Genomic DNA, 23,786 nt, shown 5'->3' on the forward strand with positions numbered 1-23,786 from the left:
ATCCGAGCGAGAACCTCAACATCTTCATTTCTGCCACCTCCTGTTCTGCTTCCTGTTGTTTCTTCAGTGCCACCGTCTCTAATCCGTACATGATGGCCGGCCTCACCACTGTTTTGTAAACTTTGCCATTCATCCTAGCAGACTCTTCTGTCACATAACACACCAGACACCTTTCGCCAGCTTTTCCAACCTGCTTGGACCAGTTTCTTCGCTTCCTTACCACACTCACCATTGCTCTGGATTGTTGACCCTAAATATTTGAAGTCGTCCACCCTCGCTATCTCTTCTCCCTGTAGCCTCACTCTTCCAACTCCACTTTTCTCATTCACGCACATATATTCTGTTTTACTTCGGCTAATCTTCATTCCTCTCCTTTCCAGTGCATGTCTCCATCTTTCTAATTGTTCCTCTGCATGCTCGCTGCTTTCACTGCATCACAATATCATCTGCAAACATGATGGTCCTACCAAAAGACACACCAAGTACTCTCCTGCCTGTCTCTCTGATTACCTTGGCTGTCGTAGTCCAGTCTTCCGGGAGCTTCTGCTGTCCATCGAGAGCCTGTCTTACCTCTTTCCGAAAGGCCGCACAACATTCTTCCTTTCTCAGCTTCCACCAAATGGTTCTCTGCACTACCTTTGTCTTCTTAATCTTCCTACCCACCACCATAGTCATCCTACACACCACCATCCTATGCTGTCGAGCTACACTCTCCCCTACCACTACTTTACAGTCAGTAATCTCCTTCATATTACATCGTCTGCACAAAATATAAAAATCCAGCTCCGTGCTTCTACCTCCGCTCTTGTAGGTCACTATATGTTCCTCCCTCTTCTGGAAATAAGTGTTCACTACAGCCATCTCCATCCTTTTTGCAAAGTCCACCACCATCTGCCCTTCAAAGTTCCTTTCCTGGATGCCGTACTTACCCATCACTTCTTCATCGCCCCTGTTTCCTTTACCAATATGTCCATTACAATCTGCACCAATCACAACTCTCTCGCTGTCTGGGATGCTCAGAACTACTTCATCTAGTTCCTTCCAGAATTTCTCTTTCAACTCAAGGTCACATCCTACCTGTGGGGAATAGCTGCTCACCACATTATACATAACACCCTCAATTTCAAATTTCAGTCTCATCACTCGATCTGATACTCTTTTCACCTCCAAGACATTCTTAGCCAGCTCTTCCTTTAAAATAAGCCCTATTCCATTTCTCTTCCCATCTACTCCGTGGTAGAATAATTTAAACCCTGCTCCTAAACTTCTAGCCTTACTACCTTTCCATCTGCTCTCTTGGAAGCACAGAATATCAACCTTTCTCCTAATCATCATGTCAACCAACTCCTGAGGTTTTCCTGTCACATTCAAAGTCCCTACACCCAGTTGTAGGCTCTGTGCATTCCTCTTTTTCTTCTGACGATGGATCCGGTTTCATCCTCTTCCTTGTTCTTCTGTGTTACATGTATTCCGCTACTCCCTAAACCTGTTTGTGACAAACTAAAAACTGAAGTTATTGTTTTTATTGTGCAAACGCCTCAGAGACTCTACTAGGAATGTTAAAAGCAGGGTTTATCAAGTGGTCACAGGTCGAAAATGATTTTTTTTTTTTATATAAATCAAGCTGATTAAATATAGCACATTTGGTTTACTTAAGGTAGGTCTTTTTTCCAGAATCTATCGGTCAGTGTTCCTGAAAATGATTACAGAAACTTTGTATGAACGTAAATCAGAACACCACTCTTACCCTCTGTGAACACCAGTTTGCCCTTGTCGTTTGAGGAATAGCATCCTACGTACTCCTGGATGTCTGTGTGGTCGTGGTTATTGATTCTAACACAATGGTTACCGGTCGCTGCAGCCAGCCAGTGGATTAGACTCGTCTTCCCAACAGAGGTTTCCCCCTGGATCAGCACGGGATGAGTTCTGTGATAGATGAAACATAAGTCAGAGACTAAAATTTTTATCTGAGCATGGACTAATATAAATTCAGAGCACCTAACACTTCATTCGGAACAAACTATTTTGTTACCAATCAGTAATTATTTGTGGTTAGATTCACAAGCTGAGGATGGAGGTTGAGAACGATCAGTTTAAAAAGGCACTGTTGCTTTAATACTTAGATTCACTTATAATGGAAACTGGCCTTTTGTTTATCACTTTTTTTGCCAGTGCATCAGAATCTGGTGTTACCTTTGTTGTGGAAATTCTCAGAAAAGCATCATGCAAGTGGCAGGAATAGCACTTATCCATTACAAAAAAAAAAAAAAAAAAAAAGGATTCTTAACTGTACCGATTACCTTGCCACACAAATCAGTTACAGTGAAGAAAGTAAGTATTTGAATACCCTGCTGTATTGCAAGTTCTCCCACTTAGAAATCATCATGTGAGAGAGATAATCAAAAAGAAACATCCAGAAATCACTGATTTTTTTCACAATTTATTTGTGTGATACAGCTGCAAATAAGTATTTGAACACCTGAGAAAAACCGTATTAATATTTGGTACAGTAGCTTTTGTTTGCAATTACAGAGGTCAAATGTTTCCTGTAGTTGTTCACCAGCTTTGCACACACTGCAGGAGGGATTTTCGCCCACTAGTCCACAGATATTCTCTAGATCAGACAGGTTTCTGGGCTGTCGCTGAGAAACACGGAGTTCCAAAAATTGCTCCAAAGATTTTCTATTGGGTTTAGGTCTGGAGACTCGCTAGGCCTTACAAAGCCATTCCTTGGTTTTCCTGGCTGTGTGCTTCGGGTCATTGTCATGTTGAAAGACCCAGCCACGACCCATCTTGAATGCTGTGACTGAGGGAAAAGGGTTGTTGCCCAAAATATCAATACATGAACGCGGCCATCCTCTCCTTAATACAGTGCAGTTGTTCTGTCCCATCTGCAGAAAAACACCCACAAAGCATGATGCTACCACCCCCAATGCTTCACAGAAGGGATGTTTTTCTTGGGATGGATCTCCTTATTCGTCTTCCTCCAAACACAGTGAGTGGAATTATGACCAAAAAGTTCAATTTTGGTCTCATCTGACCACAAAACCTCCCATGACTCCTCTGTATCATCCAAACCAGTCATTGGCAAACTTAACCCCGTTCTTTGTCATGAGCTAGTTCAACCCTCCGTTGACCCATGTTGCATTTTTGCACATGGTACATTAGGGCCCCTTTTCCAGTTTACTGACTTGGCATTTGCCATTATTGATCAGTGTTGTACATTTTCAGATAACCTGGAACCCTGCTTGGTTAACAGAGGGTTAAGCAGGGGAACCTTCCGTACCATGCATGATTTCAAACCATGACATCCTGGTGTATTACCAACAGTCACCTTGGAAACTGTGGTCCCAGCTCTTTTCAGGTCATTGACAAAGACCTGTCCTGACATGTAGTCCTTGGCTGATTCCTCACTTTTCTAAGGATCATTGAGACCCCATGAGGCAATATCTTGCATGGGGCTCCACTCCGATTGAGAGTTATGTTTAGTTTCTTCCATTTTCTAATGATTGCTCCAACAGCAGACCTTTTTTCACCAAGCAGCTTGGCAATTTCTCTGTGGCCCTTTCCAGCCGTGTGGAGTTGTACAATTTTGTCTCTGGTGTCTTTGGACAGCTCTTTGGTCTTGGCCTTACAAGTTTGAGTCTTACTGATTGTATGGGATGGACAAGTGTCTTTCGGCAGCTAACGACCTCACATAGGTGCATCTGATTCAGGATAATACATGGAGTGGAGGTGGACTTTGAAAGGTGGACCAACAGGTCTTTGAGGGTCAGAATTTTAGCTGATAAGACAGGTGTTCAAATACTAATGTGCAGCTGTATCACAAATAAATCCTTAAAAAAAAAAACAAATAAAAAAAAAAAAATCATACATTGTGATTTCTGGATTTTTCTTTCGTACCTTCAATGACTGGCCTACAGAGAGTCGTCGGTCTACGACTGAGATCCATTCCTACAGGAGCGACTTAACTCGAATTTTGATTTAAGTCGGAGTCCACCATTAAAGTCAGAATTTACTTCAAATACGCTGTATAAAAATCAAGTATATTGAAATAAGACATCACACTCGCCGGCTTCAACCTCCATCGTGCGGACGGTGACGCTGCGCTAACAAATCCTTTCCTTCCTTTTGCATGTTCAATCACAAAAAGCCGTGGTTTCCAGCCAGACTTAGGCAACTCCGCCAGGCTAAAGAGAACATATCGTAGCAGGGACAGGTCCCTCTACAATCAGACTAGAAATCAGATGACTTGAGTTAATATTGCAAAAGGAGACTATGCAGTTCAACTAGAAAAACAACTCGGCGCTAATGACTCCAAATCAGTATGGCAGGATTTACAATCACTCACTAGCTACAAGCGACGTTCACCCCCGGTAGAAAACAAAAGCGGGCTACCCGACGACCTAAATAGCTTTTACTGCAGATCTGCAATCGACACTTCCACACTATGCGCTCACCACCCACTGTTTATTAGTTTGTTTGGGGTTATTGTCTTGTTGAAACACCCATTTCAAGGGTATGTCCTCTTCAGCATAAGAAAGGTTGCTATATAAGATTGATATATTGTGCATCCAAGAGAGCAGGTGGAAAGGTAGTAAGGCTAGAAGTTTCGGAGCAGGGTTTAAATTATTTTACCATGGCGTAGATTGGAATAGAAATGGAGAAGGGGTTATTTTAAAGGAAGAGATGGCTAAGAATGTCTTGGAGGTGAAAAGAATATTGGATCGAGCGGTAGGGTGAGAGTGTAGCTCGACAGCATAGGATGGTGGCATGTCGAATGACTCTGGTGGTGAGTAGGAACATTAAGAAGGCATTGTTAGAACAGAGAATCATGTGGTGAAAGCTGAGAAAGGAAGAATGTTGTGTGGCCTGTCGGAAAGAGGTGAGACAGGCTCTCGATGGACAGGAAGAGTTCCGGAAGACTGGACTACCACAGCCAAGGTGATCAGAGAGACAGGCAAGACAGTACTTGGGGTGACTTCTAGTAACAAAGGGGGAGAAGGACACCTGGTGGTGGAACCCCAAAGTACAGGAAGTCATACATGGAAAAAGATGAGCGAAGAAGTGGGACACAGAGGACTGAGGAGAGGTGAAAAGGGTGTTTAGGGATAGCGGTGGAAATGTGTTCACTGATGCCAGTTGTGTGCTCAATAGATGGAAAGAATACTTTCAGAAGTTCATGAAGAAAATGAGAAAAGGAAGAGTAGAAGAGGAAAGTGTGAAGGACTAGGAAGTGGTAATGATTAGTCAGGAGGGAGTTAGAAAGGCTCTAAAGAGAGTAAAAAATAGAAGGACAGTGGGTCCGAATGACAACCTGTGGCAGTATAGAAGCAATTTGGACAGGTGGCTGTGGAGTTTTTGATCAACTTATACAACAGAATACTAGCGGGTGAGTAGATGCCTGAAGAATGGAGGAAAAGTGTGCTATTTCCCATTTTTAAGAACAACGGCGATGTTCAGAGCTGTGGAAACTATAGAGGAATAAAGTCGACGAGCCACACAATGAAGATATGGGAAAGAGTAGTGGAAGCTAGACTCAGGACAGAACCATCTACAAGCAATAGTCTGGTTTCATGCCGAGAAAGAGTACCACAGATGTAATATTTGCCTTGAAGATGCTCGTGGGAAAAGAACAGAAAAGGTCAGAAGGAGCTACATTGTGTTTTTGTGGATCTAGAAAAAGCCTTTGACAGAGTGTCAAGAATGGAACTGTGGTCCAGCATGCGGAAGTCTGGTCTTTTTCTTCTTTTTCTTTCGGCTTAGGAGTTGCCACAGTTTGTCATCTTTTTCCATCTAATCTTATTTTGTGCATCCTCCATCTCTAACACCCACTGTCCTCATGTTCTCACTCACAACATCCATCAACCTTTTCTTTGGTGTTCCTCCTCTTCTTTTGCCTGGCAGCTCCATCCTAAGGACCCTTCTGACAATATACTCACTCTCTTGCCTCTGAACATGTCCAAACCATCAAACTCTGCTCTCTCTAACCTTGTCACCAAAACATCTAACTTTGGCTGTCCCTCTAATGAGCTCATTTCTAATCCTATCCAGCCTGTCCACACCAAGATAGAACTTCAGCATCTTCATTTCTGCTACCTCCAGTTGTCCTTCCTCTTTTTTCTTTACAGCCACCATCTCTAATCCGTACATCCTGGCCGACCTCATCACTGTTTTATAAGCTTTGCCCTTCATCCTAGCGGAGAAAGTTCTGTCGCATAGAACACCAGACGGGACTATGTCACTCGGCTGGCCTTGGAACGACTGGGGATCCCTCGGGAAGAGTTGGATGAAGTCGCTGGGGAAAGGGAAGTCTGCGTATTCCTGCTAAAGCTCCTGCCCCCACGACCCGACCCTGAGAAGCAGTAGAAGATTGATGGATGGATGGATGCTTTGTTTATCGACTCACGGTTGATTTTTTCATCATGTTTTTCGTTTATGATTTGGACCGCCCTAAGGAAACTAAAAAAAAAGGGAATGGTGGAGATGTGGCCAGAATCGGCTGGAGATGACAACATTCATCGTCCTCATCAAAGACAGCGACAAGTCTGTATATGGACAGGAAGTGGTGAGACTGGAGCTTTGATGTGGACATCACAATCTGGCATTGAAAACACTAAAAACTGCAGAGATGATTGTGGACTTCCTTCACCACAGCTGCCCCTGAAAGTGTCCGACTGTCTTGTGTCAAACGTCAACATCTTCAAGTTCTTGGGAATGACAGTCTCAGAGGACCTATAGTGGGAGATGAACATCAACTCAATCCTCAAAAAGCCTAGCAAAGGATGTACCTTCTTGGGGCTTCTGAGAAAACACGGCCCGTCACAGAAGCTGCTGGGACAGTTCTTCACAGCGGTCATCTAATTTGTACTGTGTACCTCAATCACAGTCTGGTTTGGGGCTGCCACAACAAAGGACAAACTCCGACTGCAACGGACAATCAAAACCGCTGAACGGATTGCCGACACCACCCTACCCACCCTTGATGACTTGAATTTCACTGTAACTCTGATATTGCGTCCTGCTCCGTCCAAAATCTTAATTCTGTGTACATATCCTTGCGTGAAACAGTTGAGACCTTTCTGTAGAACTCTCTTGGACAAGTCCAACGCATTTGGCAAAAAACATACCCCGAATATTGTCTGGAATCCGCGATAGAGGATCCAGTTCAAACATGTTCTGTTCAATCGGCATTTTGGAAGATTGTTGGGCATGGCAACTGGGGGGCAGAGCAGAAGCTCAGAAAGGTCCATTATGAAGACGCTGAATCTGGCACATCTGTGACTCTTATAAGAAATAGTTCCAATTAACTGAATGCCTCTTGTTCTTTGTTCTTGTTTGTTCTGAATGTTGTACCAGGACAACACCAACTGCCGGAGACAAATTCCTTGTGTGTTGTTAGACTTGGGCAATAAACCTGATTCTGAGATGGTTTGAAAGAAACATCCCACGTTCTCTTCACAAGCTAAAGTTCCTCGTGTCAGAGGAAGCAACGCCACAAGGCGAACCGAAAGTGACACCACACCGGCGAAACCGTGTGGGAAACCTTGATGGTGGTGTGTGCAAATATGTTTCCATTAGTTTTGATACATAACATTTTTGGTCAACTTATCCTTGCGGTCAGCAAGTTAGTCGACTTTTATGCCAAGTTCTGTAAACTTTTGAATCATCTTGAGTGGAAACAGCACTTGAGCTCTATTCTCATGACAATTTCATGACATGCATGATTATTTCTACGTCTTTAATATACTTGCATAAATCTCACAAACTTCATTTTGGTCATTATGGGGTGTTATGTGAAAACCTTTTCCAGGAAAAAAAAAGAAATTTAATGTATTTTGGAATAAGGCTGTAACATAAGAAAATAGTGAAAGAATAAAGAGGTCCAACCGGGCTGGAACAGGTGCCAAAAGGTGTTTTGTGACAGAAGGGACTAGGCTAGGAATAAGGGCAAAGTTTATAAACAAGGGGGAGGCCAACCATGATGAATGAATTAGAGACGGTAGCGCTGCAGATACAACCTGAAGCAGAGCTGTAGGTGGCAGAATTGAAATGTTGGTTCTATCTCAGAGTGAGCAGGTTTGATAGGATTAGAAATTAGCTCATTCGAGGGAGAGACAAAGTTAGACGTTTTGCAGAAAGTTCAAGAGACCAGAATTTGATGGTTTGCACACGACCAGAGGAGAGAGAGTGAGTATAATGGTAGACGGGTGATGAGGATGGACCTGCGAGTAAAAGAATGAGAGAAGACCAAAAAGAAGGTTGATGTTGTGAGGGAAAACATGAGAGCTGTTGACAGAGATTAAATGGTGGAGCTCGGATAACATGGAAAAAGATGACGCACTGTGGCAACCCCTAATGGGAAAAGTCGAAAGGAAAAGATGAGAAAATGGTGAAAAAGTGAAGTGCTTTTATGGATGTGCTCTACTTACCCTGCAGAAACCACTCTAGCAAGGTCCCGTAGGTTGAGTTTGACTGAGGCTGTGAGAATGTAGTTGGGATCCAGAGTTGGCTCCAACTTTCCCTGAGACACCCAGTAGCCCTCAACCGCCACACAAGTTTGACCCAAGGGAGCCACAATAGGCTACAAGAGAAAAAATATGAATGCGGTGATGATCATAAAATCAGTGTAGATTAGAACTTATCAGTTCTTTGTAAATGAGTCAGAAGGAAAAATGTAAGTCACGCCTTCTGTAACAAACCAACTATAGTACCTCACTTGTCTTTACAGTGATTGCTTTTGCATGAGGTTACAGTGAAGGTAGATAACGTTTTAGGAGATCTTACTTGATTTAAACATTTGGTGTTCCCTTTCAGGACGTGCTGACAAACCAATTTCTGGACCATGAGATGAGACACCCTGTCAAGCTGAGTTAGAAAGCTGAGGCAGAAACCCTGCAAACACGAAACGAGTATAATCGCCAATTTTCACACCAGTGTTAGAGATGGTTGACAAAAATAAGTAAAAGGACAAAGACAAATCAAGTCTTTCAATCCTGCAAATTACATTTCTGCAATGTTCTTTCTGGCTTATTACCTCATAAAGTGAGCGCTGCACAGCTCTGCAGGGATTTGCTGCCACATACTTAAGTGCTCTACATAGTGTGCGCAGGCTGTAGTGGGGTCTGTTGCCTATCCCATCCACAAGATGTGATGTGGCCTCTTTTCTTACTGCCAGGTAAAAACTATAGAAATATTTTGAAGTGAATTAATACAACAAACGTGTAAATCCAGTAAAAGAAAAAAGGTCTGGTTTGGATGTATTTCTTATTGCAACAAGTTAGAGGCACAGAAAAAATTATGTTTTTCAGGATTCTATTTAGACTTGTGAAAAAATTATGTTTTTCAGGATTCTACTTAGACTTTGCTGTATTTTTTTTAATTATTCACATATGTTAACTCTTAAAAGAAATACGGTAGCAGAATTCTCAGGTGCCTAAATTGCTCTTGACCTATCAAAAATAACTTTATATTCATCAACTACGTCCAATTTGGAAGATGTATGACAGTCATCACACTGTTTTTTTTAGATTGTTTGGGACTATTTAGCAAAGCAATTTTATTTGGATAGAGGACTTAATACACAAAGGTTTAGGTTACAACATACATATACATACAATGCGCTTTACATGATTAAAAGTATTTGAAAACAGATAAAACATTTCAAACAGGATAAAAACAAAAATGACATTAAAAAAAGAAAAGCAATAAAATCGCGTGCAGTGCAAGCAATATGATTAAAAAGTTGAAATACTCTAAAAAGTATGAGAAAATGAATAGATTTCTACCTCTATTTAAAAACATTCACACTTGGGGCTGACTCATCTCTCTTGGCAACTTATTCCATTTGTGTGCAAAATAATAGCTAAATGCTGCTTCACCATGTTTTCTTTGGATTCTGCACTCCACTATTTGACTTGAGTCAGTTGATCTCGGAGGTCTACTGGGTTTGTATTCTGTAAGCATTTCTTTCATATATAACATTACCGGAAACTTATAAAAACAACTGAAAAGGAGTAAACAAAAATGGCATCGAAGACACAATCATATTCTCCAGATTACAAGCTGGAGTGAACTATGGAGCTACACTAAGCATCTGATGGCTTCTTTAGAGCACGAAAAGCGCAAAAGAAAAGAAGAAATAAGAAAAGTTGAAAAGAAGACAAGCTTGTGATAGCTAGCATCTGAGCCCGCATGATGCCACAGTTGAAAAAAAAAATTGTTTTTAACTCCATACATGCCATGATCCCTGGAGGTTTAACCAAAATTCTCCAGTCATTTCATATTTATGTGAATCTGATCTTTAAGGCAGTCTTGCCTGGGAGCAGTCGATGACTGATGGAGAGCATAGCTTGCAATTTTGAAAAACCAGTTACGTTCACATGCCGGGCACGGGGCTCAGGCCGTTGTTTATGCGTCATTTAACGTGAGCAATATCGTGTTCTCTATTCTACTTTTCATTGAAATTGTGTTTCAAAATGAAATGTCTGTTCTTACTGTTGGGTTTTATCAAAGAAATTTCCCCTCAAAATGTGACATACTCCAGAATGATGTCTTTGGGTGGTGTGACTTAAACTTCGGAGCGACTTATTGTCCAGAAAATACCGTAATGCATGTTTTTGGGATGTGGGAGGAAACCGGAGTGCCTCGAGAAACCCACGCAGGCACAGGAGAACATGCAAACTCCTCACAGGCAGGTCCGGGATTTGAACCCCAGTCCTCAGAACTGTGAGGCCGACACTAAAGCTGCATTACCACACCTATCTATAGATATAACATTAGCTATCCACTTTGTTTTCTAACATCTATGGCGCTCCCGAGGAATCTATTCAAAAGTCGCTACAGGAAGGCATTCCAACCAATAGAATTATTCATCCATCTTCTCAGCCACATAATCTCACAAGGCCCTCAGGAGTGCTGGAGCCGATCCCAGCTGTCAACGGGCAGGAGGCATAGTGAATTCTAAACTGGTTGCCATACAATTGCAGGGCACATGGAGACAGCCACACTCACAATCACACCTAGGGGTGATTTAAAGTGCCCAATTAGTGCATATTTTTGGGATGTGGGAGGAAACTAGAGTGCCCAGAGAAAAAACACAAAAGCACTGTGAAAACATGCAAACTCCACACAGGGAGGGCCGGGATTGAATCCTGGTCCTCTGAACTGTGAGGCCAACGCTTTACAGCTGCTTTATTGTGCCGCCAATAGAATTATGCGTGTGAAACACTGAGTGAATGAGAGGACTTCGCAGACTTGAGGAGCGACACAGTCAAGGGAGAGTAGTGTTCAGGAGAGGACGACGATACTGTTTAAAAAAAAAAAAGTCAAAAGCATTCCGAACAGCAAAACAAGCTTTGTGCCATTCTTATTCTCGCTAACGAGCTTCAGCAGTGAGAAGAGTGAAGGAAGTTACCATCATTTCTCGTGTGTAATGCATCCTGAAGTATAATGCGCACCCCCAAAATTAACCTAAAAAGAAATCAGGAAAACCCTTCGACCAATGTACAATGCGCACAAACCAATTTGCTGTTCTCCATATGCTCAAAATATTGGAATTTCTTTATTTCGATTTCCCTTGGTTTATACTTGTTTGCACTTGTATTGTTTTTCAAAAAAATGTCTTTATAACAATTATGAATAATTATCTTTGTGCATGTGTTGATGTAGCAGTAATATACATCTCGGCTCAGGCCACGGGACATGCTTGTTGTGGTCTCTGTAATTGTCAGAACAGACTCCCTCAAACAACTAAAATAAATGCTCGATGATGGCATAGCATCTTAACACTATTGGTCTTAGTTCCAGTTAAAAAAAAAGAAAAAACTCCCGGGAAGCCATTTCTTATGTTTGTAGTAACAAATATGTTCAGCTCACAATTGTTAAATGGCAAACTCGGCAAGCAGGTCAGGAAGCTCAGGTTGGTGGCGGACATTACCGTAATACATATAAATGTGGAACATAAGAGATGGAATACCTGTATATGTATACTTTTTTTTAACCATTATGTACCTGTGTTCGACCATACAATGTGATTTTCCTTATTTTTAATTTATACCTAAATATAATGTGCTTTATTGACTTTTTGAAAATATTTTTTAAAAATTTTGCGCAATATATATGGTAACCCTCTGCCCAGGAGAAGACGTCTCCCGAACACGGTCAGGTGATCGTTGCAGGAAAAATTAACACCGTGCATGCACACACATTTGCACAAATGCATATGCATTGTTCCAGTGAATAAAATAAGTATTTAAACAACCTGCTATAAAACAAGTTCTCCCACTTAGAAATCATGGCGGGTTCTGAAATTTTCATTGTAGGTGCATGTCCACTGTGAGAGAGATAGTCTGAAAAATCAAGAAATCACAATGTATGATTTTTTTCAGGATTTATTTGTGTGATACAGCTTCAAATAAGTATTTGAACACCTGAGAACACCAATATTAATATTTGGTACAGGATCCTTTGTTTGCAATTACAGAGGTCAAACGTTTCCTGTAGTTGTTCACCAGGTTTGCACGCACTGCAGGAGGGATTTTAGCCAACTGCTTCACACACACCTTGTCTAGATCATGCAGGTTTCTGGGCTATCGCTGAGAAACATGGAGTTTTAGCTCCCTCCAAACATTTTCTAATGAGTTGATGTCAGGTCTGGAGACTGGCCAGGCCACGCCAGAACCTTGAGATGTTTCTTATGGAGCCACTTCTTGGTTTTCCTGGCTGAGTGCTTTGGGTTATTGTCATGTTGAAAGACACAGCCAAGACCCATCTTCAACGCTCTGACTGAGGGAAAGAGGTTGTTCCCCAAAATCTCAATACATGGCCGCAGTCGTCCTGTCCCATGTGCAGAAAAACATCCTCAAAATATGCTACCACCCTCATGCGTCAGAGTAGGGATGGAACTCATCATTCGTCTTCCTCCAAACACGGTGAGGGAATTATGACCCAAAAGTTCCATTTTGGTCTCATCTGACCACAAAACCTTCACTCATTACTCCTCTGTATCATCCAAATGGTCGTAGCAAACTTAATACGGGCCTTGACATGTGCTGGTTGAAGCAGGGGAACCTTCCGTACCATGCATGATTTCAAACCATGACGTCTTAGTGTATTACCAACAGTCACCTTGGAAATGGTGGTCCCAGCTCTTTTGAGGTCATTGACAAAGTCCTGTCGTTTAGTCCTTGGCTGATTCCTCACCTTTGTAAAAGATCATTGTGACCGCACAAGGTGATAACTTGCATGGGGCTCCACTCCAATTGAGATTCACCGTCATGTTTGGCTTTGTCCATTTTCTAATGATTGCTCCAACAGTGGAGATTTTTTCACCAAGATGCATGGCAATTTCTCCATATCCCTTTCCAGCCGTGTGGAGTTGTACAATTTTGACTCTGGTGTCTTTGGAGAGCTCTTTGGTCTTGGCCATGTTACAAATTTGAGTCTTACTGATTGTATGGGATGGACAAGTGTCTTTAGGCAGCTAACGACCTCACACAGGTGCATCTGATTCAGGATAATACATGGAGTGGAGGTGGACTTTTAAAGGTGGACCAACAAGTCTTTGAGGGTCAGAATTCTAGCTGATAGACAGGTGTGTAATACTTGAAAAAAAAAATGAAAAATTAAAAAAAAAAAAAAAAAAAAAAAAAATCATACATTGTGATTTCTGGATTTTTCTTTAGATTCTCTCTCTCAGTGGATATGCACCTACAATGAAAATAGACCCCTCCATGATTTCTAAGTTGGAGAATTTACAATATAGCAGGGTGTTCAAATACTTGTTTTCTTTACTGTACATCAACATGAACCAGTAACTTAAATAGTGTTATGGCAGAAACTTGTGCAGAAGTCCAGAATTGACATGACAATTTAAGGCAGCAAAGGCGCACCACATAGAAAGGCGCACCTTCAATGACTGGCCTACAGAGAGTCCTCGGTCTACGACTGAGATCCATTCCTACAGTAGCGACTTAACTCGAATTTTGATTTAAGTTGGAGTCCACCATTAAAGTCAGAATTTACTTCAAATACTCTGTATAAAAATCAAGTATATTGAAATAAGCCACTGATTATATTGATTGTATGGGGTGGACAGGTGTCTTTATGGAACGAACAACCTCGCACAAGTGCATCCGATGCAGGATAATACATGGACTGGAGGTGGACCTTTGAAGGCGGACGAACAGGCCTTTGAGGGTCAGAATTCAATCTGATAGGTGTTCAAATACTTATTTGCAGCTGTATCACACAAATTGTTTAAAAAAAAAAAAAAAAATCATACATTGTGATTTCTGGATTTTTTTTTTTTTTTTTTTTTTTTTTAGATTATCGCTCTCACAGTGGACATGCACCTACGATGAAAATTTCAGACCCCTCCATGATTTCTAAGTGGTAGAACTTGCAATATAGCTGGGTGTTCAAATACTTATTTTCTTCATTGTACATTTATTGTGACGGCATGCTACAGTGCCTTGCAACAGTATTCGGCTCACTTGAACCTTTCAACCTTTCACCACATTTCAGGCTTCAAAACAAAGATAAAATTTTGTCTGTCAAGAATCGACTACAAGTGGGACACAATCGTGAAGTGGAACAAAATGTATGGGATATTTTAAACTAATAGATAAAAACCTGAAAAATGGGGCGTCCGGTATTATTCGGCCTCCTTGCATTAATACTTTGTAGCGCCATCTCTTGCTGCTATTAGAGTCACTTGGGGTATGTCTCTCTTTTGCACATCGAGAGACAAATTCTTGCCCGTTCTTCCTTGCAAAACAGCTCGAGCTCAATGAGGTTGGATGGAGAGCATTTTTGAACAGCAGTCTTCAGCTCTGAACCACAGATTCTTGATTGGATTTAGGTCTGCACTTTGACTTGGCCATTCTAACACCTGGATATGTTTATTTGTTAACCATTCCATTGTAGATTTGGCTTTATGTTTTGGATCACTGTCATGTTGGAAGATAAATCTCTGTCCCAGTCTCAGGTCTTGTGCAGACTCCAACAGGTTTTCTTACAGAATGGTTCTTTATTTGGCTGCATTCATCTTCATCAATTTTAACCATCTTCCCTGTCCCTGCTTAAGAAAAGAAAGCCCAAACCATGAGGCTGCCACAACCATGTTTCACAGTGGGGATGGTGTGGTCAGGGTGTGTCAGCTGTGTTGCTTTTACACCAAACATATCATTTTGCATTGTAGCCAAAACGTTTGATTTTGGTTTCATCTGACCAGAGCACCTTCTTCCTGGTCTGGTGTGTCTCCCAGGTGGCTTCTGGCAAACTTTAAACAAGATTTTTTATGGATATCTTTTAGATATGGCTTTCGTCCTGACATCGTCCATAAAGGCCAGATTTGTGCAGTCTACGACTGATTGTTGTCCTGTGGACAGACTCTCCCACCTCAAGTGTAGATCTCTGTAGTTATACGGAGTAATCATGGGCCTCTTGGCTGCACCTCTCAGTCTTCTCCTTGTTCGGGGTGAAAGTTTAGAAGGACTGCCGGGTCTTCGGAGATTTGCAATGGTCTGATACTCCTTCCATTTCAATATGATTGCTTGCACAGTGCTCCTTGAGATGTTTAAAGCTAGGGAAATCTTTTTGTATCCAAATCCAGCTTTAAACTTCATAACAGTTTCACGGACCTGCCTGGTGTGTTCCTTGGTCTTCATGATGCTCTCTGCACTTTACACAGAACCCTGAGACCATCACAGAGCAGGTGCATTTATACGGAGACTTGATTCCACACAGGTGGATTGTAATTATCAATTAACATTGAATCATTCAGAGATCCCCACTGAACTTCTGGAGTGAGTTTGGTGCAATGAAAGTAAAGAGCCCGAATAATATTGCACACCACACTTTTCAGGTTTTTGTTAAAAAAGTATAAAACAAAATCAATTTAATTCCAAATCATGATTGTGTCCCACTTGCTGAATCTTGATCTATATGATATATCTTTATGTTTGAAGCATGAAATACTGAATAATTTCACAAGGCACTGTAAATGTGTGGAGCGTGTATGTTTAAGTGAGTGAAACGGGACTGTACATGCGTGAGGAACAAAACAGTAAAGCAAGAGAAGTATTCAGGGGAGGAGGACATTCATGCTTTGTAAAAAAAAAAATAAATAAGTAAAAAAAAAGTCAAAAAAAGCATTCCGATCAACAAACCAAGCTTCATGCCATTCTTATTCTTGTCACCGAGCTTCAGCGGTGCAACGAGTGAAGGGGAATTAACCCTCGGTTCGGGAGGAGTCTCTCGACCACGGTCAGTTGATGGAGAAAAAGGGGAGGCTGTGAGAGCTATTGCTGAGGAAGCATATGCAGGTTGTACTGGCCTCTCCAATTTCATTAAGTATTTGCAGATGTCCGTCTGGTAGGAAATCCTCTTTTCCTCCCAGACCTCACATTAGTGAGTTAAAGAAAAAAAAAAAAAAAAAAAAAAAATCACTGTCGCCAAGCTGTAGTCGGGACATGGGAGAAATGTCGAGAAAGTCAATCATCATTGGATTCCTCGACAAGTGGGGGCTTTCAGGGTTCATACTCAGTCTGACCCAAAAAAAAATTAAGGGCTATTTACGGGCATTCTTGGGGGCTGACACGAAAAATTTAGGGCTGACACGGAAAAAATTTAGGGCCGACACGAAAAATTTAGGGCCATCGTGGGAAATCAAGAGTAAGGAAAAAAGACTCACCCAATGAAGCCATCAACCTTTCTTGGTTCATCAAATGTTCCAGTACCTCAGTACCTGTGACAGTGATCACCTGTCGCCCCTTGTGGTAGTTCTCATTGATATGACCATTGTCAACGTCTTCACATAACACTCTACAGAAAAACAGATTCAAACTACAATTGCAACTATATACATAAATGTCTTCTACTGATGTCTGTTTCAGCACCCCTACTCAAGCTCCTTGAGCCTGCCCAGTGCCTCCTCTTTGTTGCTGCAGAGGTGCCAAAGTGGCTCTCTTGTCCTTTGCTCTGCCTCTGAGTGCATTGGCCTCGGTGATAAACCTCAGATCCTTCTTTTCTTCTGCCTCCTCACGCAGCCTGTCAACCTTCTCAATAAGCGTTGATATGTCAGTCTCTATTCTGGCTTTTTTGGCTGTGAGGCAGTGGAGATGAAAAGTTGGCAGCGGTGCCAAATGTAACCAGGTATGAAGTCTTCCTTTCGCCACATTGGTAGTTTTTAGCAATGTCACTGTCTGGGAACATGACTGCAAACAGTTTCAAATTATTTTCACAAGATTTGGAACTGTAATGGCTGCAGATCACTTTTAAAGTCCACACGATCTCTGCCTTTAACGAGTCCGTCTTCGTGTATTGAACTACGTTCATAAAGCCTGACTTCTGGCTGGACAACTGTAGGTGCGCATTAGGGATCGCAACCGGTTACAAATAACCGGTTTTGGGTTTTTTTAAAACCGAAACCGTAATCGGACTTTTGAAATCGGTTAAAATTTCCAATCATTTCTTCCGGTTCCTCCACGTTGCGCTATTTTTTCAACATCATTTCCACTTCTTTCAAGTTTCGCTGTTAGAGTAAAGTTGGACTCAAAAGAACATTCAGTTAGATCAAAGAAACATCAAACATGGCATCGAGGAAACGCTCCAAAATATGGGAGTAAACTTGTTTTATTGGCAGACATCAAAACACTACTCGCATAACGGGGGGAACTCTGTGAACTCGTCACTCCGGAAGAGCAACAACAAAAACAGTCCGTGCGGAACCCCGCACCCCAACTCGAGGTCCCGCAGGTGAATTATGTAAACATCACTATGATACTGGTTTTTTTTTTGTTTTTTTTTTTTGCTACAGCTGTTCGGTTAAAACCAGTTATGAAAGTAAGCGTTTTTTTTTTTTTTTTTGCGATTCCTAGTGCGCATCCACTGCTAGTACCACTGCCTGAAGTTGGTGCTTCACTATATTGATATATTCATACCAACGGAAGATGAGAGAGTCTTCGTCAGCGTGTCTCCTGTTTTTCCCGGTGCGACTCCAGCGCTTTGACGCCCATCTTTTCAAGCTGGTAACTCTGCTTGCACAGATGGCAGTAAAACATGTGCCCATCTTTTGGATCTCGGCGAACCCAGCTCCCGAACTCCTTACTTTCAACCCAAGCTTCTTGAAAAATGCACTTCCCCGTGATACAAGTTGGATTGATGAAAGAGCTACGCTATGTCGTAACGAAGACGAAGTGAAATGCCTACTCACGGAAACAAACAATGGAATATCGACAAGATGGCGAATAGTTGTCAACACGGTGACTTCTGTTGACAATTTCCGGCTGATTTGGACGCCAGACGGATCGCTATATATTTTTTTTTTTTTTTTTTAGGGAGAATTTTGGCGGTAGAGGTCCTCCCTTTGATTTTTTTTTAATTTAAGGCCTTTTAAGGGGCTTGACCGGTTTTAAGGACTTTTAGGAGCCCCTAAATGCACCTTCGAAAATTTTGAGGCTTTTCGGGACTTTTAGGGCCGCGTGCAAACCCTGTTTATGGCAAGACATGAAAAAAACCTGAAAAACTCTGAGATGGTAAGAAATAAGATTCTCTCGTCCGATGAGACCAAGATAAAACTGTATGTACAGAGAAAAAAAGGCACTGCTTTTCAACTGTCCAGTACAGTCCCAACAGTGAAACGTGGTGGCAGCATCATGCTGTAGGTGTGTTTTGTCAGCTACAGGAAACGGACGACCTGGTTGCAATGCAAGGAAGGAAAGATGAATGCGGCCAAGAACAGCATCCTGGATGAAAGCCTCCAGTGCTCAGGACCTCAGACTCGTCCAAAGGGTCACCTTCCAACAGGAGAATGACCCAAAGCACAAAGCTAAAAAAACGAAGTGGTGGCTTCAGAAAAACTTTGTGACTGTTCTTGAATGGCCCAGCAGCCAGGGCCAAGACTTAAATCAAGTTGACCACAAGCCCTTGTGAGGATGAGCGGTACAGATAACGGATGGTCAAAATATTTATTTTTTACATTCTTTGTCCGTCTATCTCGGCCACCGGTATAAATAGACAACAAAAATATCCTCTTCTATTTCATGGCAGAAAGTGTATAACTGACTTGTGTATCCACTTTTTGTGACATTTATGTTAGGTGGTGTGTTGTGAGATTTTTCGAATCGAAGATAACAGGTTTGGGTCAATAAAGGTTGTGAATCGCTGATCTAAACTAATTAATAAAAATGTACTTTTTTTCTGTATGTATAATACAATGTAATTTCTTAAGTGTGCATAATACATGTCACTTCACTCTTGAGGAAAAGTCGTTACCTTATGATTCCATCAACGGCACTCCTGGAAAGATTCAGGTTTTTGAGGTAATCTGAAACCAATATTCGTAAGTCTCCCTCATTAGCCACCTCTTCTACATATAGCTCAGTGAATCTGCAACGATGTTGAAAGCAGATTGAAAGTAAGTGTTAGTTTTGTTTTGGGTCATATGTCTGCACCATTTTACCTGTTCCTGAGGCCAAGAGGCAGGTTTCTTTTACCCACATCAGTAGCTGGGTTCATGCAAGCAAATAGTCGGAAGTCTGGGTGTCGAATGAGGGCATCTGGAGGAAAAATAAATCTGAAAAATCACAATCTCAAATGTAGTGGAATTCTAAATTCAAACCCGAACAGTTGAACTATTTGTTTCATTGCTGGTCTTTGAGCACATAATCCTCCACATGAGGAGAGATTAATTTTTTTGTCTAAAAGGGGAATAGGCTCGCAAAATAAACTCCTTAGCCCACTGACAAAAATGATACAGGAAATTTTTTTTATATAAAATTATACTCTTTTCATAGTGCACTAAAAAAAGGAATTAGTCCATAGTTAAACCACTGGAAAAAAAGGTCACTCATTGGTTCAACATTGACATGGCTTAGTTAAAATTCATAAGACTTGACAAATTCATAGATTATCTTTAAAGTGAAAACCAGTATGGCGTCGGAGCAAAAACGTCCAACTTGATGGCAGTGATTGAGTTAGAGGAAATGTTCACAAATATGAGTACACCATTGGTATCCCCCCACCAAAAAGAAAAATTATACACACACACACACACACACACACACAAGTGGGACACAATTGTGAAGTGGAACGTAATTTATCGGATATTTTATACTTTTAAAACAAATCAAAAACTGAAAAGTGCGACGTGGAATATTATTCGGCGGCTTCACTTTCAGTGCAGCAAACTCACACTTCAGAAGTTCAGTGAACATCTCTGAATGATCCAATGTTGACTGATGATGATAAATAGAAAGCACCTGTGTGTAATCAAGTCTCTGTATCAATGCACCTGCTCTGTGATAAGTCTCAGGGTTATGTTTAAAGTGTAGAGAGCATCAAAAAGACCAAGGAATATACCAGGCAGGTCCGAAATACTGTTGTGGAGAGGTTTTAAGCCGGATTTGGATACAAAAGATTTCCCAAGCATTAAACATTTCAAGGAGGGATAGGACAACAATCAGTCGCACACTGCACAGATCTGGCCTTTGTGGAAGAGTGGCAAGAAGAAAGCTATTTCTCAAAGATATCCATAAAAAGTCTCATTTAAAGTTTGCCACATGCCACCTGGGAGACCCACCAAATATGTGGAGGAATGTGCTCTGGTCAGATGAAACCAAAATCGAACTTTTTGGCCACAATGCAAAACAATATGTTTGGCATAAAAGCAACACAGCTCATCACCCTGAACACACCATCCCCAGTGTCAAACATGGTGGTGGCAACCTCATGGGTTGGGCCTGGGCTTCAGCAGGGACAGGAAAGATGGTTAAAATTAAGCAGAAGATGAATGGAGCAAAATACAGGACCATTCTGGAAGAAAACCTGTAAGAGTCTGCAAAAGACCTGAGACTGGGGCAGCGATTTATCTTCCAACAAGACAATGATCCAAAACATAAAGCCAATTCTACAATGAAAACGTTCAAAAATATATCAAGGTGTTAAATTGGCCAAGTCAAAGTCCAGACCTGAATCCAATCGAGAATCTGTGGGCAGAGCTGAAGACTGCTGTTCACAAACGCTCTCCATCCAACCTCACTGAGGTTGAGCTGTTTTACAAGGAAGAATGGGCAAGAATTTCAGTCTCTCGATTTGCAAAACAGATAGACACATACCCCAAGTAATTTGGAGCTGTAATTAAAGCAAAAGGTGGGGCTACAAAGTATTAATGCAAGGGGTCCGAATATTATTGGACACCCAACTTTTCAGGTTTTTGTGTTAAAAAAAGTTTAAAATATCCAAGAAATTTAATTCTACTGTCCCACTTGTTGACAGTTCTTGACAAAAAAAAATATTTCATAAGTTTATGTTTGAATGCTGAAATGTGGTGGAAGGTTGAATAAGTTCAAAGAAGCTCAATACTTTCACAAGGCACTATTATTACAGGCAGCATGGTGTGGGTTCACTGCGCTGGATCGGTTTTCGTGTGCGCGACAAGTGTGCAATTGCGCAGTGACGCATCTTATAGGGATCATTGGTCAAGACTTAACAAAATAAGTGATGTCTTTCAATATCTATGTATTTCTACTCGTGACAAATTTTACACGCCTGATTTTTTTGTGCTCCACTGTCCAGATTTGTGAGTGCGATGTCGCGCACGCGCCCGTCAAATCACAGTGACTGTCACAGTTACTAAAGAAAAAAAATAAGTGGTACGTGCTACATTTGGAGTTAAATTACAGAACAATGCAAGTATAAATGAGATAAATTGTGATTCCCAGCGGCACGGTGCAGCAGCTGGAGAAAATTTGTTTCACAGTTCTGAGGATGGGTTCAAATCCCACCCCCGCCAGTGTGGTGCTTGCATGTTCTCCCTGTGGTTGCGTGGGTTTTCTATGGGCACTCTGGTTTTCTCCCACATCCCAAAAATATGGACTAATTGGACACTCTAAATTCCCCTTAAGTGTGATTGTGAGTGCGACTGTTGTCTGTTTCCATGTGTCCTGCGACTGCCTGGCAACCAGTTCAGGGTGTACCCTGCCTCCTCCGCGATGATATCTGGGATAGGTTCCAGCATTCGCCCAACTCTCGTGAGAATAACCAGCTCAAAAGAAATAAAAAAATGGATGGATGGATGCGATTCCTTTAAATTTTCAAAATACTTGTGTATAAAGCTGTTTTGGAAGATTGTAAAAAATGATGTCTGTTGTGGTTTTTTTTCTCCTGCTGATGGTTTAGAAGCTGGGATCTTATTTAGCTACAGTATATTCCGGACAACAAGCTGCTTTTTTAATTGAGCGATGTGATACCTGTGGTCTGTTTTTCGATGTGGGTAAAATGTTTTTTTTTTCCCCCCACTCGTGGCTCTGTGTGGAAAAGTACAACAAAAATCTGTTCAAATGAAATGGTTCAAACGTTTAGTTTCAGCAAGCATAGAAAAAGAAAATGTACCTTATTTGACCGTAATAGAAGAATTTCCCTCAATTGGCCGGACAAGAAGAAGAATCTACCTCAATTGGCCGGAGAAAAAGAAAAATGTATTTCATAAATTTCTAAAGCTATTCAACACTGATACTTTAGTGCAGGGATCGGAAACCAATAGCTCCAGGACCGCAGCCGCATGTGAAGCGACCAACCTGAGGAGGAGCATACAATGGAGGAATTGAAGGAACGACAGATGCAGCAGGATAAGAGGTGTGGAGTGAGAGTTCTGACGAGGAGAGAGAGAATGAGGTTATATCTGCAGAGATATAGGAAGTGTTGACAATGTGGGAGAAAGTTTCAGATTTTGTGGTGAACATCCATCCAGAAAATGTTTCAAGTGGTCGTGCTTTTGTGCTATGTAATGACACGTGCCTTACACATTTCAGAAAGTCAAAAAGAGGTACAAGAAAACCTCTGTGGACAGACATTTTTTGAAATGCCAAACTGTTGCCACAGAAGAATACATTCCCAAAAAAGCATGCAAGAGAAAAGACCCAAACAAAGAAGTAGCAATTACATTCATTCAAGTTCATTAAGTGTAAAGTAACAAGCTCAGCGCTAAGTGGTGAAGTGAAATAAAAAATAAGTTCAGCAAAAGTGAAAGAAAAGTAAACTTGTTATAATTAAGTTCAGAGTAAAAGTGACTGAGAAACCGCCTCTTCCACCCCTATCTTTTGTTCCAGTAAGTCATCTGATCTAAGTAGTACATTATAAAAGCAGTTCCTTTCTTGCCATATTCTTTTATTTTTATATATAATACAGTGCAATATTTGTTTTTTTAAAAACATTTTTCTTATTTGAAGATGTGGAAAATAAAAAATTGGGTGGCATTTTGAGGACTGGAATAGATTAATGGCATTTACATTCATTCCAATGGGTAAATACGCTTTGACATAAGAGCAACTTGGGATAAGAGCTCAGTCATGGGCAAATTAAACTTGTATCCTAAGGTACCACTACTTATTTTCATTGTTCAGTGAAATAGTGCTATTTTTTCCATTGTATTGTCAACAACCTTGGTAATGGACAATGAGGAAACAGGAGTCACTGCTAGATTATTTTTAGTAGCTTTTATTAATTGACACTCTGGCACCACACCAAACTCTCTAACAAGTTGCTTGGTTACATTCACACTCCCCCTTGTCTAACTTACTGTGCCCCCCACACTCTTAAAAGCGTACACTTATAATTACAGATTTTACACTATTTGTAAATTCACGTCAAGGCTCCACTATGCGGTACAAAAGTCCAATTCTTTGCTTGATTGATAATTTTATTGAACAGAGACCTTAAACTCTCATCTATTTTGTTTTGTCAGTGCATGGATTTCATAAGCACATTATTTTACAAGCGTAAAC

General features: G+C 41.2%; 1 protein-coding gene across 5 annotated transcripts in view; it reads right to left on the reverse strand.

The window, feature by feature from the left end:
• The window catches only part of mdn1 (midasin AAA ATPase 1), a 326,227-nt gene that overhangs the window by 232,037 nt on the left and 70,404 nt on the right, over positions 1-23,786 (reverse strand). For all 5 annotated transcript variants that reach the window (XM_061812802.1, XM_061812803.1, XM_061812800.1 and 2 more), the window contains exons 20-25: positions 19,466-19,562; positions 19,279-19,392; positions 9,038-9,185; positions 8,788-8,895; positions 8,433-8,584; positions 1,748-1,926 (exon numbers count right to left, since the gene is read on the reverse strand). In XM_061812802.1, the coding sequence (XP_061668786.1) occupies positions 1,748-1,926; positions 8,433-8,584; positions 8,788-8,895; positions 9,038-9,185; positions 19,279-19,392; positions 19,466-19,562 (798 nt within the window). The remainder of the gene's footprint in view (positions 1-1,747; positions 1,927-8,432; positions 8,585-8,787; positions 8,896-9,037; positions 9,186-19,278; positions 19,393-19,465; positions 19,563-23,786) is intronic.

This window comes from Syngnathoides biaculeatus, chromosome 23, assembly GCF_019802595.1.
Source record: "Syngnathoides biaculeatus isolate LvHL_M chromosome 23, ASM1980259v1, whole genome shotgun sequence".
NCBI classification, from domain to species: Eukaryota; Metazoa; Chordata; class Actinopteri; order Syngnathiformes; family Syngnathidae; genus Syngnathoides; species Syngnathoides biaculeatus.